The sequence below is a fragment of the Lonchura striata genome, chromosome 3 (genome assembly GCF_050655825.1).
Source record: "Lonchura striata isolate lonStrDom1 chromosome 3, ASM5065582v1, whole genome shotgun sequence".
Classification (NCBI taxonomy): Eukaryota; Metazoa; Chordata; class Aves; order Passeriformes; family Estrildidae; genus Lonchura; species Lonchura striata.
The window spans coordinates 86,070,706-86,087,685 of NC_140705.1; the positions used below are offsets into that span (position 1 = coordinate 86,070,706).

The 16,980-nt window shown below is 41.0% G+C and overlaps 2 protein-coding genes across 2 annotated transcripts in view; one reads left to right on the top strand and one right to left on the bottom strand.

Moving 5' to 3' along the window:
• GLP1R (glucagon like peptide 1 receptor) overlaps window positions 1-6,014 on the top strand; it is an 84,941-nt gene extending 78,927 nt beyond the window's left edge. The window contains exon 13 of the mRNA XM_085575606.1: window positions 2,626-6,014. Coding sequence (XP_085431732.1) covers window positions 2,626-2,793 — 168 coding nt within the window. The 3' untranslated portion in view covers window positions 2,794-6,014. The remainder of the gene's footprint in view (window positions 1-2,625) is intronic.
• Window positions 6,015-7,223: 1,209 nt separating this feature from the next.
• On the bottom strand, window positions 7,224-8,705 carry SAYSD1 (SAYSVFN motif domain containing 1). Its single transcript, XM_021550452.3, has 2 exons — window positions 7,778-8,705; window positions 7,224-7,698 (listed from the first exon to the last, which is right to left on the bottom strand). The coding sequence occupies exons 1-2, from the start codon at window positions 7,931-7,933 to the stop codon at window positions 7,408-7,410; spliced, it is 447 nt and encodes a 148-aa protein (XP_021406127.2). The 5' UTR covers window positions 7,934-8,705; the 3' UTR covers window positions 7,224-7,407.
• Window positions 8,706-16,980: the final 8,275 nt, after the last annotated feature.

Genomic DNA, 16,980 nt, shown 5'->3' on the forward strand with positions numbered 1-16,980 from the left:
GAGCCCTCTGTGACCACTGTTTTCAAGTTCCCCCCTTTTTCCTTCTTTTTCCTTTTTCCTTTTTTTTTCCTTTTTCCTTTTTTTTTCCTTTTTCCTTTTTTTTTCCTTTTTCCTTTTAAAAGAAAAAACACCCTACATAAAATTTTTTCTTCCCCTTTCTCATGTCGTGTTTAAACCTCAGACAGCAGCTACATACCACACAGCCACTCACTCACTCCAGTTTGGTGGGATGAGGAAGAGCATTGAAGGAATAAAAGTGGGGTAACTCTTGGGTCAAGATAAAGACAACTAAATAGGTAAAGCAAAGCAAAATGTGGAATTAATTTACTACTTTCCACTGCAGGCAGATGTCCTCCCAGCCTCTTCCACATCTCCAGCCTGCCTGCTGTCAGGGTGGAATAAGTGGAAAAGGCCTTGGCAATGTGCAAGCCCTGCTCAGCAATAACAAAAGCATCTCTATATTACCAACACTGTTTCCAGCACAAATACAAAACACTGCCCCATACTAGGTGCTGTGAATAAAATTAACTCTACCCCAGCCAAAGTCAGCACATTGTGGGAGCTTTGTTCTTGGTATCATTTTCCTGTATAGCTTATTTCTGGGGAATCTTACCAACACAGGGAAGTTACAGGTAAGTATTTTGCTAAAAGATCTCTAGATCTACTTCTGTGCTCAGGAACTGCCTCTGCAAAATAAATCTTAACAAATTCCCTTGCTTATACATTCAAAGCCATTTAGGCAAAAAACTCAATTCCACACAGGCAGTAGACCTGCTCCCTAACCCCTCTTCCTAACCCCTGGAGAGAAAACTGATATTATGCCAGTCATATCTGTTCCTAAGACCCATTCCTACAGTCTTTTGTTCAGGTCTTCCATTCACTTTATCTCAGTTTTGCAGGCTATTTCTAGCATAGCTGAAGCCTGCCATGTCCAGCTGGAGTAAAGACTCATTTCCTCCCTTTGACTGACCTAAAGGTACCTATTTCTATTGCTCATTGTCTTAGTCACTACAGTCATGCTTTCATTCAGGATTTGCCAGTAAATGCCCACAACAGCTTTTTCCCAGTGCTGCCTTATGCTTCCATGCTCACAAAAGGTGCCAACTACTGGAAAGGTAATATGGTTGATTCTTTTCTTGCAAAAACTTTAACTTTGCAGAAACTATGGTTCCTGCATTTCTGTCTTTGTCTGACCATTCTCCCTCATTGTTCTGTGCCCTATCCCAGCCACACTTTCTCTGGTGTCTTTGTGTACCTTTTGATGCAATAAACCCCCTTACCATGCTAATATAAAAGCACCTGTCTCAGCATCTTTCCTTCTGACCCATTTGGCTGTGGCAGTGGAGGTCAGATTCTGGATTCTGACAGATTGTCAGAAACACAGAGATACAGCTGGTTCCATGAGGACATTCAATGCAAGTGCTGTAGGCCAGAGCTGACAAGCACTGATAGAGGCATCCACCAGGGGAAGACAATTAATTTTGTAAGGTTTTGCTCTTTTTTTAGGACTGCCTCTCAAATTCAGTATTTTGCAGTGAAACAAGCAAAGAAAACAGCAGCTGGTTCCCTAGGACATTTCCCTCAGAAAATGAAGGTTTCAACAGCCTAGGCATGATGACAAACCTGTGCTGAAACTGCCATCAACCTGCTTAGTCTCTTGGTACTCAGTACAAGATCCTAAAATAAAAGAAAAAGTGTTTCTCCAGAGATGGGCTCCCTTAAGTGACCCACCTACAGTGAACTTATTTCCAGGCTGAAGTACACACTATAATGAACTTATTACTGTGGTTGCACTCCTGCCTTTATCTAGAGTAACAAGTATGACATTTTATGTCCTCTGCCTTATGTGTTAAAAGCTAGTGGAGGTTCTTACTTCAGTCAAGTGGCAAGAACTTTGCCCATGGAACAGGAAGATCTAATTCTGTTCTTGTTTAGCAGTTACAAAATCCTGGATAAACTTCCAAACCTGTGCAGAGGTTACACAGTTTAACCCAGAACCTGTGACTAGATGAGCACACTTTGTAGCTTTAAGAAAAGCTAGTATCTAGCATGAAATACTGTAATTGCTATTTAATAGGGGAACAAGTACAGTCTCTAACTTGCTTAATTGTTGTGTTCAATTCTGAATAAACATTTGGTTTTGTATGAAATAGAAAGAACCCACATAAATATTCAAAGGCCAAAATAAACAAGGACATAATTATGTTTAAGTGAAACCAGAAGTTAGAATTCTTAAGAATACCTATGGTACAATACTGAGCAGAAAGCCAGTCTTTTCAGCTGTTTCATGGCTGATAAGCAAAGTCAGCTTAATTGTTAATAATGGTAGGGCACAGAGTCCAATCAGTATTGTAGGTGAATATAATTTAGAGCAAAATAATGAAGGTAAGATTTTCTGGTCCATAAAAGAGCTTTTATTCTATAAGTAAAAATGAATGTCATCATTATTTTAAATGTGGAATAGCCTAAAATGGATTAGTGAGATAATTGGATATTGGAAGCAATAATATTGCGGGTTTAAAGCACTTCCAGTTTTTTTCAGTAGTGTGCTATCCTTGCTGTTTTGTGATGGAGTCATTTAAAGAGCTGATTCATTCCTTTTGTTTCCTCCTTTGTTTCTGTTAGGTTCAGATGGAGTTTCGGAAAAGCTGGGAGCGCTGGAGACTGGAACACTTGTATGTCCAGAGAGACAGCAGTATGAAACCTCTGAAGTGTCCGGCCAACAGCATCAGCAGTGGGGGCACAGTAGGCAGCAGTGTCTATGCTGCCACTTGTCAGGCCACATTCAGCTGAGATTTCTGCAGGTGAATCAGACTGAAAGCAATGAACTGTATAATGTACCTGAAAACACTTAAATACCCAAGCAAGTGGCTTAAGTTTGTCATCTCCAGCAAGAAACTTAAGCATGTGCGGCTCATCGCCCGCAGGCTGTGGACAGAGGTTTCTAGGGAAAGCAATCTGCTAATGTAATCAACACATCAGAGGACAAATTGGTCATGTCTAAAGTAAGTTAAAGGAGTTTCTTCCTATTTGCACACAAGGCCCCTGGGGGTCCAAAACTTAAGCGTTGCATTGATCCGGTCTGAGACCACAGGGTCAATGGCTTATTACTGTTGAGTGGGTGAGCTGAGTGATCGACTGATTAAATTACAAGGATATAGGATATGATTATTGCAAAAAAATACATTTAGACTTTTCTGGGGAGAGGGTAAGGTGCCATCGCCATTTTTAGGAAAAAATAATTTAGTGGTGTACAACTTGTGTTTCAGGGAAGAATCAGTTTTGTAACAGGGGTTTCCCACAGTTAAAGTTGAAAATATGCTAATCTGTTTTCTGGATAGGTGAAGAACAGCATCCTGAAGGTCTACAAATATACAGCAGGTAGTGTAGTAAACACTTCTGAATGCTATCTTCAAGCTTCACTTAAAAAAGTATAAAACCCAAACAGAACAAAAATGCAGTATCTGTTAGGTACCTTCTCTGCTAGAAATAGGTGCACATTCTCTGTTGACATGGATGAAATGTGTCCTGCATGCACAGCCCTTCCATTGTCAGTGCTAGGCTGTCCACCTGATGGGCACACAGGTATTCACAGTGATGGGGTGATGACTTGTCTTTCAAGAGAACCTTTCCTGTTTGAGCTTTACTCTGCTTCCTGTGGGTGCAAACACACAGAGAAGTCAGCTTGCAGCCACTGCTAGTCTCAGCAGACCTCATTGCAGTGTGTACTTGCTTTTGTTTCCCCTCCAGCCTTGGTCCTTCTCTCCTGTGACACAAGGTACCCTCAAGCATGGAGGGGGATGTGACCCTGGTGGAGGGCGTGGGTTCAAGACCAAGGACAGCTTCCCGTGGTGGGCTGCTATCCTCCAGAGCCTGCCAGCTTCCCATCAGTGGCATTCCAAAAAAAAAAACCCCAAACCAAACCAGTAACTCCAAACAAAAAATCCTGAACTCCATGAGCTTTTTTTCTGTTTAAAACAACAAGGGCTCATGCAGTGGCTGCATCTGCACTGTGTAGTGTGTGACGCTACACAGTGTCACACAGCACACAGTGTGTGACAATGTCTTGTCCCTGATGTTGACAAGAGCTGCTGGAGATAAGCAGAAGGACCTTTAGAAGCAGGATGTGATAGGTTATATCACTTAATAACAAGCTTTGCACAGCTTTACTTTTACTTGGGCTCCCTTTACAACAAAGAGGCAAAGTGCCAAAGAGTAGCTCTGAGAATCTCCCTGCTCACAGATTTGTTGTAATAAATAACTTTTGTGGCAAAGCACTTACAAAGACTCAGCAAAAATAACCCTCCCTATTTTCAAGTCTCTTTGCACTTGCATTAGCAGCCCGTATTGCCAAGAAAGTGGACTGGATATTCTGGGATGTAACTCAGCATCTTTCCTGCCTGAAGCTAGATTGCTTTGCATGGGATTATTTAATCATTGTATTAGAAACCTAATTGCCAACAGCATGGATTAGTTTTGCAGTCGTAAGGTTTGAATTGAATTAAAGAGGATGTGTTACCACCTTCTGCTCTAATGCTTGTAATTGAGCTCCAGGGAGAAAGACATTTGCAGAAATCCACCACAGTTCTCAGGCTGGCTTATGTGTCTTCAGCACGCTGGCTTCTCTGCAGGCTGCTTCCAGGCCTCTCTAACATCGGTAGCAAAGCTGACTTTGGAATGAAGCACTTCAGGTTCTTCTGTATGTTTAATAACTAGCTTCTGTGTTGTGTGATCATCAATACAATACTTGTCTACTGCATGCAGTTGTTAACTGATGTCTTACAAGTTAATTAATTAGCTTACGGAGTATGCTTGATGTTTCTATCTAATGTCTACCCTGTGCTAAGAATAGGAAAAAAAGTACTAAAGATTGTCACTGGCAGGTGAAAAGGCAGCATGTAGGTGACAAGGTGACAGATGTAATTTACAGCTGTAGCTTAATGCACACTGGTGAGAATAATTTCACTCATTAATATTCAAGAGTATATGTTGGTCCAGCTTAGTTGTGTGCAAACCTGGGAAAAAAGCTGCTACTTGTGCAGCTGTTGGCAAGATGAGAGTTTTGCTATGAAAACAGGAAGTTACAGAAGCGTTCTAACTCACTGCAGTGCTGGCCAAACAAGTGTGTGTAACAAAGAGGACAGACATGGTAATAGAGAGCATTTCCATGTGTAGTAACAAACCTGTACTTAGTTGCTGTCACAAGCAAGATTCAACAGCTTGATGTGCTTTTGAGTTAGTAAGCTGTTCTTGTCCCTCCTACTCATTTGTGAACTGAGGGCTTTGGGCCCACAGGAGTAACTTCAGTTAACTTATCTTAGTGACTTTTGCTTTGTTAGAACACAAGAGAAAAGTAAGGTAACAAAGTGAGGTCTTAGCCAAGCAGAAGGCTGCAGAGGAAATTTTCCCCCTCTAATTAAGCTCTCTCTAGTTTAAACCTTTTTAAATTGCCTCTGAAAACTACTCAGTGGAAGTAATTAACACCAAGCAGAATTACAGTATTTGTGTACTTGGAGACTGAGCAAGGCCTCAATGCCAATTTCTCCATCATACTTTATCTACTTCAGTAAAACCTTTTGCAAGCCTTTGTTATTCATGCCGTCTCTATTTCACAATATGTAATGTACATTTATTCGAGTAGCATGAAATAAGCAAGCCAACACAAAGCACTGGAAGAGATGAACTGTGTCAGTTTTTTTGTGCCTTTTGGCTTCATGCTCACTTATTGGGGTAACTTGTTTCATGAAGTATTAAATACAAGAGTCTATACATCCACCTGGACATAATGCAGCTAGAGTGTATAGCAAGTGAAAACTTTATTTCCAGCATTGCTGCTATGAATTTTTATAATTTCGTTTATCTTGCCTTATATTTTATATTTATTTGCATGTATTTCCTTGTTTTAAAAAATACCCACAGAACTGAATAGTACAAGATGTCAGATTATCAACTCCCCATGAACATGATGCTGATGTCTATTTTTATTGTTGTGAATAAAGTTTTAACTCACAAAATTCCATTGCTTACAGGTGTTTTGAGTATCATCTAAAGACTTCTTACCCTGTTCCTCTAATACTTTTTAAGAATGGGCAGATTCACAGTCTGTGGTTCTTTCAAGGAAACAGTATATGCAACTGTGTGTCCACTACCTTAAAGGTGTTTGACCCTGCTGAGCCTATGTTAATCAAATACAAAATGCAGCATGTTACAAAGTGAAAAGGCATCAGTAAGAATAATGAAAACTCTGAGGTGGGGCGGTTTACTGGAGGATGACAGAGTATGTGCAAATGACAGAATTTTTTGCCTTCCAATAGCAGGACTTGGAATTCATACAACAGCCCAAGACAGTGTAAGAGTGCTTCGGAGAGCTACTGAGAGATGTTTATCAGTGTTAACATATTACATGTGCTTTAATCTATTATTCTCTTACTAGTCAGTTAAATTCAAAGCACCACTTTCGTTTCTACAACCAATGATCAAACTTGTATTGAGTCAAGCCTTAACAAGGTGCTTAACAATGTGTTAAATTAGAAAAGACATTTGAATGACCAATTCAAGAATTTGAAAGACCAGTTTGTGACTTCTTAACTCTGTCCTCAGAGACACAAGTTCTAGTAGCTGCTCTTCAAAATGTTGACTTAATGAATCATAAAGTTGTTATGGTTAGAAAAGACCTTCAAGATCATCAAGTCCAACTGTCTATGTAGCATCACCATACTAAAACATGTTCTCAAATGCCACACCCATGTTTTTTCCATGCTGTAAGCAGTGGTGGCTACCACTTCGCTGAGCAGGTCTGGCTCAATGCAATGATCTACATATTAAAAACAGCTGTGGATCATACAAATACACCTATTTTTCAGTTTATAATTATGAAAACTGTAATATGAAGCAAAAAGGGAATTATAATCTGATGTTTCTGTTAGATGAAAGACACCACTGCAAGCCAAAGCAGCAGCCTATTTGAGGTGTATGACTATTGCTTCTTGTCGTTTCTTCGGAATGAGGTTTCCAGCCGGTGCAGGGGAGAGCAGCAGCATGCCCTTCTGCTGCAGATGTCGTCAAACGCCAGCCTTTATGTCTACCACCTGAGGCAAAGCCCTCGGGAGCTGAAGCCCTCCAGGTGACGTGCTGGCAGCCGCAGCTGTGACAAGGCCGTGCCTCTCGGGGCAATTCCACAGCGGCCGAAACAGCTGCCCGGCCCCAGGAAACGAAACCAGAGCGCAGTTTTGCTACGGCTTTATTCGGGACCGGCGGGCGCCGTGGGGCGCGGGGCTCAGGTAGTTTTTTTGCACAGGAACAAACCCCCTTTCATTCCCCCAAGTCCCTCGGGGCGGTGGCAGCGGGGCCGGTCCGGCGCGGCTGCTGTCCCGGCGCGGCACAGCGCGGTCCCCGCGGGGCCCGGCGCTACCGGCCCGCGGCGGGCCGGTAGTGCAGCTCCCGCTCCAGCTGCTCGGCCGTCAGCGTCCCGGCGATGGCGGCGCAGCCGGGGTTGAAAATGGAGTAGGCGCTGAGCTCGCCGGGCCGCCGCTCGGCGGGGCCGCGGGTGCCGGCGTACATCCAGTAGAGCAGGGAGAGCACGAAGTAGGGCAGCCCGAGCTCCAGCTCCGCAAACAGCGCCAGCAGCACGGCCCATAGCAGCACCTTCAGCAGCAGCGGGTGCGCCCACCCCAGAGCCGCCGGGCCGCCGGGCCGGACCTGCGGAGCCGGCGGGGAGACGCGGCGTCAGGCACCGGCCGCCCGCCGCACCTCCCACCCCGCCCGCCCCGGCGCTCACCTCAGCGCCGCCGCCCGTGCCCTCCGCGGCTGCCCGCGGTCCCTCGGCGGCCTCCGGAGCCGCGGCCTTTCCCGGCAGCTCGGCGGGGCGCGGAGCGGCGGCACAGCTACGGCGGGCGGCGCGGTACTGGCCGAGGCGCTGCTCCACAGCCGCCATAGCCAGGCTGCGCCTGTGCCAGGCCCGACGCGGCCCGGGGAGAGGCGGGGCTCGGCGTGGGGAGCGGGGAGCTGCGAAAGGGTCTGGGGTCCCATCGCGGAGGGCTGCAGGCAGCTGGGCAACGCCTCCTCGCCGTCCGGGATGGACAGCAGAGCCAGCGATTCGCTCTGGAGAAAAGTTGCAATTCACCAGAGATCTCTCGTGTTTTGTTTTCACACAATTACTGTGCTGGAAAAGGCGTCTGAATTATAGTACGCCCTTGATCAAACACCAAATCAAATAGATCGCGGCATTAAATGCCATGTCCAGCCATTTCTTGAACACCTCTAGACATACTGACTTTACCACCTCCCTGGGCAGGCCATTCCAGGGTCTAATCGGACCCTTTGTGAAGAAATTCCGCCTCCCATCCAACCTAAACCTCTGGCGCAGCCTGAGGCTGTGTCCTCTTACCTGTCGCTCGTTTCCTGGGAGAAGAGGCTGACGCTTACCTGGCTACAACCTCCCCCAAGCCACCTCTTCTTTGGGCTGAACAACCTCAGGGACTAATGTTGGCACCAAAAAGAAGAGGGGATGGAGAGAATAAAGCATGGAGTGACCAAAGCCTGAAGAGGAAGAAATAGGTGTTCATAGCCAGGCTGACCAGCCCCATTTGTGTTGGGTGTTCGAGCAGAGGTTTTAGCAGAGCACTGAGCAGCTGGGGCAGGGCAGCGAGCAGGAAGAGGAGAGAACCGCACTGAGCTTGGCCGCTCACCATGTGGTGCCAGGAGCCAGGGCTCGCCCTGTCTGGCCCTGGAGAAAATTCTGTGGTGGGCTCCCTCCAACACAGGCCCACGGGCCTTGCCAGCATCCGTCCCACACTCTCTTTAAGTCAGCTAATAACACCGGGAAAAAAACTCTATCACATCATGTTCCAGCTATTGGCACTGCCAAGAAATAAATATTTATTTACAGAATCTGTCTCAGCCTCAGGAGTAAAATATCTATCACTCTCCAACGGTAATAGTCAGCAATGAGCCATCATTTCATCCTGCAGTGCTAGTTCCAGTTACTTATAGCCTTCTCAGAAGTGACCTTTAGAGCTGAATATCTTATGCATGTGTCAGCTCAGAAGTGAATATGAGAAGTCTAATAAAAATCAATTTGGGTGTTCTTAAGTTATCTCAATGTGGAAATAATTTTTCAAATGCCTATTTTATGCTTTGTTACTTTCTTTTAACCTTCTGATTTTGCAGAGAGTGCTGCAATGAATAAAAATTTTATTTGTGGAAATTTGATTTTGAAATAACAGTCCAAAATGTTTTAAGATAGCCTGCACAGGACATTATTTTATTTTTCTTCCTCTTGTTCTACTGTTCATGGAAATAGCTCCTTGTTCAATAGACTTCATTAGTCAAAGTAATAGTTTTATTTAGTTTAGTGAATAGTTTTATTTAGTTTAGTAATACTTTCATTTAGTTTAGTGAATAATATATAAAATAACACCTTTGCAAGCTGCACCCAGTGATACCTATGTTGTTTGTCAGATTTTACTCAAGATTTACCATACATACTGAAGTATGTATTTGCTATTATGCATCCATATAGCTATTTTATGGTTATTTTATAGGGCTGCCTATATTGCCATGTGTAGTTAGGACACATAGAAGAGTGCCATGAATCATGCCTTTGAAGCTTAAGAGCATTCCAGTAACTTCATCTCTAAATTAGTGTTACACTGTGCATAAATACCTAACCAATTTTTTATCCATGAAGTCTTGAATTAATTCAATATATCCTGTTTTAAACAAACAGCTTAATTGTATAGACATTTCATTTTGTTTGTTTAACAAACCATATGAACAATTTGTTCCCTACTCCAGTGCCTACAGATCTTGGCAGTTCACCAAACTTAATCTTTGGATCCTCAGTGGTTAGAAGGGCAGAGGGGACGTGGAAAGGCTGAAGAACACTTCTGTGGGACTTGAATCACTTCATGCCTTCCTCTATTTATGAGAAAAACAAAATTAGTATAGTGGGTTTGTAGGCATGAGACTAAAGTATTTATTCCCTTGTGTCACAGTCAGTAATGAATGTTGGGTGCTGTTGATAGATCTCTAAAGCTGCTTTCTTGAGAAAGGAAGTTCTGGAACTGCCCATCAACTTCTAGGAGGCAGCATTAAGATCACTTTAAAAACTTTTTTTTAAACTTGTTTCATACCAGATCATAATACAAATCAGTTCATATGTGTATTTCTCTCTGCCAAGAACAGAGCTTTTTTCTTCATAAATTTTCACTTCAGTGATTTTAAAAACTTTTCCTCTATCCCAGCAATCAACTTTTTGTTATATTTTAATATTTATGACAGAGAAGAATCATTGCATGCTGTTGTCAGCCAAGTATCATCAGCTTAAGGAACTAAGGTTCCAAGCCATTAGGAACTTTGTCTATGGAACTCTATGAGCAAGTGAACTGAAAGAGGAAAAAGAATTGACAAGAAAACTGGCAAAGCCATACCCAAAGTGCTGTTGACCTTATACTTTTGGGGTGATGACTGCAGAGCTTTTCCTAATTAATTTTCAAATATGTTCACTCTTTCATGCCCCTTAAGAAAAGAAGTGAAAACTAATTAGATTAGGTATTTTTACATGACAGAGAGCATTAGAACTATTTGTGGTAAAATACCAACCCAGCTGAGTTAACCTAAGCATTGATAGCAACATTCGGATCCTGTGGCGCACTTTGCAAGTGCCACATTAGCAGCCTGTCACCAGGTCTTGGTGTCAGCCACCTCTTTGCTCAATAGTACAGGCTCGGGGCCTTGCCCAGTTGTTTACAGTGTTGTTGCTTACCTCCTACAGCTGCAGATACCTGTTTGTGTATGCCAGCTTCTTCAGATACCAACAGTAATCATGTCACATTAATTCTCTTGATGGATTAATCTAATTCATTGTCAGGAGCTCTCTCCGTCATAACATAAGCATTCACACTCACACTGACTTGCTAAGTGCCATAAATGCAGACAGATGGACAACCCATTATTAATAAAATAGCCTAGCTTAATTAGTTCAATGGAGCCGAGGGAGCATTAACTTTAGTTGTTGAGGTCTTGCAGAACATGTATAAAATAGATTGAAGTGCACAGATTCATATTTCTCTAATTCCATAGAGAGCTTTCTGCATATCCATTTCCTAATCAGTTCTAAACTACAGAGAAGAACTGCTTTCTTTGTAAAAGAAAGGGTACTTTGCCATTAGACATAAAGAAATTTTTTCTGTCTTTTTATTGAACTTGTTTAGCTTCTCAATTGCAAATTTTCAGGTCTGTGTGGTTTTGAAACGTGTGCATTTGTATATTCAGCAATGCATGCTAAAGAGTTCTCAGACACTAGCACTTATGTTCCTGCTTCATATGCTGAAGTGCTCTATATTCAAACATATTTTAAACTGGACAAAGCAGAGTTATTAATATTTTTGTCACAACTCTGAAATGTTCCTCATAATTTCATGAGAAACTTCTGTTTGAGGGACAACAGAGAAAAAAACCACTCACTAGTTCAGTGTCAGAAGTAATTGTCAGATACTTAGTGAAATCATTGTAACAGAAAAGGGAGATGAGCTATTTTACTCCTTTTGGAAGATAACATCCCATGAGCACTCTAGGTGGGATTGTTTTGCCATGTTCATAACTTTGATCTGATTCCAAAGTCAAAGTTTTGGAAACTGTTTTAAAACTTAAAAAATTTAGAATACTGGTTTTTGATTTTTATCATATAGCTAGGGTGAGGAAAAAAAGGCATTTGCCACTTGATATTCCTCCTAACTTAAATGAAAAGAAACGCATTTTGTCTTTCCTGCCTGCCAACATAATGTTGGGTTTAATCAGTCTCCTCTTCTCAAACCTTTATTTGGAAAAAAAAAAAATGTAACTTAAATATCAAAGTACTTTCATGAAGTTGGAAATCCAGCTCTTTGGGCTTGGTGTGAATATTTTTTATACTAGGTTTGTATAGCACTTAAACATAACAGCTCTTAAATGTACCTAGATGCTGTAATAGTATTGCCCCAGACAGGAAATATGAAGTGAAGAGAGTCAGACAAGATCTTAAAACCAATTGTAGATCTGAGTTCTGATTCCACATCTATTTCTTTTAGTCCACTGTAGTTTAAAATACAGAAAATTCAAGATGCTAGATGGTGAATAAAGAGTGAAAAGAAAGAAATGGGCTACATTACCCCCTTACACACATACACTCTCAGTCTTCAGAAGCCTTTCATTGAGAGTGTACTGTAAGCTTTAATGCTCACATTGGCTATCAGTTTTACACATCTGCATCTACAAAAAAACCCCAAAAAAAACCAAGAGGCAGAAGAACACTGACAGGTTTCATTTTTAGCAGAGCAGAATGCCTAGAAAGGTGTTACAGCAACCTTTGCTCATGCCTTCAAGCCTCTGCCCTATATAGGACAAATCATCATGCAGAAGAGCTGTTCTATCATTGCAGTTGTCAGTGTGAATTCCAGCCAGCTTGTTGGAACTTCAGGCTCTTGCTGATAAATATAATCTCCCTGTAAATGTTTCAAGTAGGAGTGAGACTTCAGCTGCACCCCTGCAATAGGTATACCAGGTGTAAGGGTTTGGAGCTATTTCTGAATTACCACTAATTATTCAGTAGACTACAAGATGAAGGACAGAGATATCATGGCATTCCTCTTCCTCTTGGGCTCTAAATGAAAGAAATGAGCTTATCTAGAATAAAATAGTTGACTATGTATATCTCCATCTAATCTACAGAACAGAAGTCCAAACTATTATTTCTGGCAAGCTGTTAGATTGTATAGAAATATTATCAGTTTGCTCTTTTTGGCAATTTCTTCTCTTCATTATCTCCTTTTGTCTCAACACCTACACTGGATTTTGGAATATTTATGATGTTTACCCCCAGGAGTGATAGATTACAAGCTTTAGGGATAAGGCCTTCCCTAATGCTTTCAACAATAAGAATAAACTGGACAGTGCACCAAGAGAATGAGACATTTAGCATGACTGGGAAAAAGGCTTTTCCAGATTGATATTTGAACACATGATATACCAAGTGCTTCTTTCCAAACTGATACAAAATAGTAAAAATAACTGATTGTGATTTGTAACAGAGGTTTGGAGCTTCCAAGCTCCCTTCAGTAATACACAGAGTTCGTGCTGGGGCTCACCCCTGAAAATTAGTGGATGGCACATATAAATAAAAAATGGTAATGGTACACTGGCAATTAACTTAATCCCTAAATTCATCTTCCAATAATGGAAATAATTTTTATGGGTTTGAGAATCCTGAGGAAAGGCAGGAGCAGTAAGCTTTATATCACACTTACGTAATAAACTTGGGGCATCACCAGAATCAGCTGTGAAAAACCTGGTGTTCATGGAGGAGGTGCACCTGTGGTGATGCATCAAACAGTGTGAGCACCACCCAAAGTTCCCCAAGCACCCATTCATTTTCTAATAGAAGTGGTCATTTGTTGCAGAGATCTCTGCAACAGTCATTATTTTTTAATGCTCTGTGCTAAATCTAGATGATCAGATAGCTCAGCCATGTGCCAGAGCAATTTAGCACCCCTAGGGATGAGTGGTTTGAGAATCCCTAATTACTTTCATAGAAAATAGGACATGAGGATGCTCTGCTAAATTAGTGTGTCAGCACTTTTGTAGCACACAGAAGCACCCACAAAAAAAGTGTTTCAATCCCTAGAGTAAAGATCTTGTGTGTGCCTGTCTTGGATTGCAATCATGCAATCTAAATTCTGTCCCAGTCCCTCACCCCTGTTTAGGTGACAGTACCTGCTCTATTTATGTTGCATCTAATAACTGTAATTAGTCAGACTCCAGACTGCAACTGATCTGTGTGGAAGGATTTAATTAAATTTTAGATCTGCTCTAGGTGATTACATGCTATTTTAGATCTTATCCCCAAATTATGACTTTTAATTTATTAAGAAAATACTAACAAATTTATCTTCGTGATTGTAAAAGAAAACACAGGATCCGAAATTGGTAAAACCAATGTAAAAAGTGCAATAGTAGTTCAGATCAGAGTTCCTTGCTTTTTCAGTTAAATTTTAAAAGGTATAATTCACAGAGATAGTATTTTTCATGCCAGTATTTATTCTAATAAATGGAATAAAGATCTGGAAGAAGAACCTATGTAAAGCAAAATGCAAAGAGAAGAAAGATGTAAGAAAGTCTTGAATCCAAAAAGGACTTGTAGAAATACAGCCTTTGCTAACTGCTGAAAGCTATTAAATGGTAACTTGGCCTTTTGGAGCAGATTAATAAATCTTTGATTTAAACACACTGCCAGCCCTGACTTGCAAAAAACTCACAAGTTCAATACTCCAAAATCCAATACATAATGCCTTCCTCTGACATCCTCAAAAAGTGGAAAATCCTTACTTTTGCACCAGTTACCACTTTGTCATGAAATTACTTCCGTGGCATGAGTTTGACGGTGAGATCTGAGAAAACACGTATCAAGCAGAACGTCAAGCAGAGACTCTCATTAGATGCTGAGATACAATATCAGGAGTGTAAAACCCATGGGTGGGACTGGAGGAGTACAGGGAGGATATAAAAACAAGGGAACTCTTGTGAGAGTAGCAGCAATAGGCTGGAGACAATCTGGTGGGTTCAAAGGAAACAGAGACACCAAACCAGATCCTCAGTTTTCTGAAATTATGTGACGGTGTAGGGTTAAAACCTGAGCCCACTGAAGTCAGTGAGGACTTTGTCAGGACTATACTGGGGTTGGTATTACATTCCTGGTGGACCAAGCTAAGCTCATACCTTGCTATCTGCTTGATGAGACCTGTGGGCCTCATATAAAAGATCTTCATGTTACTTTCCTTAAATATAAACTGACACAGCAATGAAAACTTTGCAACTTTTTTTTAACCATGACAAACCTAGCCAATTTATTCTATTTATTAGGCTGCAAGCATGCCTCACAAGTTTTGTACCTTATGCTTTCTAAAATAACATCAATTGCATGAGGACAATTAATACCTAAGCAATATTAACTTCTTACATATTAGATTGTAAAGACAACCTGGAATGGGGCTGTCTCTGAATTTATGGCAAGTCAGAACTGGGCCTGGCTATTCCAGCACATTAAGAAATGTGGAGTGTTCATCCTGCCTCTGGTAAGTTAAGAAACTGTAAACTGTGTTTCAGCATTTGTGTGCTGACCCTGAGGGACACTCAGCACTGCAGCAAGTTCAGCATCTAACCTCCTGCCTGGGTTCTCTCTGCAGTCAAACTTGACCAGAGTTTCAGTATTTGTCTTGACTGTGGCCCCATGATTTGAGCAACCAAGCTATGAAAGGAAAGGGGGGGAAACCAAGAAAAGCATGCTTTGTATGTAGTGGCTAAGCAGAAATTTCAGATGGCAGAAAAGACTGAGGACCATTTATTTATCTTGGAAGGCAGGACAGGATGCAGTACATTCTTTTGTCAGCTCTTCCAAAGGATGGCTAAGTGGTTTTCATAGGCAGGATATTGCAAACATTTAACAATACTGTCCTATCATTTCTGTTTTAGCAGTCCAGTAATGACAACAATATACAGCAGACAAGGCATGAATTTGTGAGAGAGAAATATTTACAGATTAAAAGGTCTAACATTTATGTTCCTAAATTAAATATAAACAGAGAGCAGCAAAAAAATTTGCACAGTTGTGTACAATCAAAGTACTTGCAGGACTTTGTACTTTGTACTATAAAATGTACTTCACTTTTTAAAGTTTAATTCTGGCCTTAAATCTGTAACAGTGTATATTTTCTTTCTCTATTCGTGGTCTCTAATTCCTTTCCAGAAAAATTCCACTGAATTTCAAAATTTACTGGTTTGGGTTTTTTTTGTTTGTTTGTTTGTTTGGGGTTTTTTTTTTTTTTTTTTTTTTTTGTTATTCTTTTGAGTAGCAAGAGAGCTGTGAATTAACGCGACACCATGAACTGAAGGAGAAATGACAGCACCCTCTGCTGTAATTTTAGATTATTACCTTAAAAATTTCTCTTAATCTCACTGGTTTTATCTTTCCTGACAGAATCTTTGGCTCATAATTTTTATTTCACTTAGAAAGACTGTGACAGCCTTATGCTTTATTTCTATTTTGTTGCTTTGCAAATGACTATTGTATTTTTCAATTCCGACTAATTTGTCCTTTGGAGTCTAAATGGAACTGAAATTTTAAATCTATGACTTCTGCTTATGTGAGATAAGATTCACCTTTCCAAATACACCTTGCTTTCAACAAACATTGTTTTTATCACGTGTACACATGTGTACATATATTTTCAATATATATTTTCTAAAACCCACTTTCTGATTGATGAGCCAAAGAGTCCAACAGGTTTAATCTCCACTTCATACAGTAGACACCATGGAGCTGCACAATTAGGATTACATCTCCCTTTCCCCTGCTGCAGACACAGGTGATTCTGAAACTGAGTTTCCAAGGATGTAATGGTGGATTGACTACATAGACCTGAAGGGATTTATTTCCATGATTAGGGACTGAAGTAAAATTTGTAAAATTTGAATTCTATTAAATTAATATGTACTCCCTCTCTCTCTAATTCCCACTTCCCTTCTGTGATGGACATATGGTTTTGGTTCTGAGTTAAATGAGTTATAAAATAAATGTAAAATCTCAGGAACTTTATATATGTACTTATGGAAGTCAACTTATTTGCTGTAGACCGGATCTGATAGCTGCTTTTAATTCCTTCACAAGCATGAAGAGAATGAAATATGTTGGATTTATAATATTGCAATTTCCACAAAGGCATGTCTGTCTCCAGCCTGTGGGATACTGAAAATGGAGCTCTGGACCAATTCCGAGAAAATCACTACTTAAAACTTCATGTGAGGTATTAAGACAAAAACTGATTAAGTCTTTGTTTATATGTAAGGTATGTTTCATTAAATGGACTTCAGAGTTCAGTTTCAGGTTTTCCAGCTACTGCTTTTTCTTTCCAGAGGAAATTTACTAAGTATTTTGTCCTCTTTCTTTCC

Excerpts from the sequence above, each read along its gene's own strand:
- SAYSD1 (XM_021550452.3), bottom strand. The coding sequence starts at position 7,933 with ATGGCGGCTGTGGAGCAGCGCCTCGGCCAGTACCGCGCCGCCCGCCGT. Across the intron at positions 7,699-7,777 it reads GCACGGGCGGCGGCGCTGAG|GTCCGGCCCGGCGGCCCGGC; the intron begins GTGAGCGCCGGG and ends CCGGCTCCGCAG.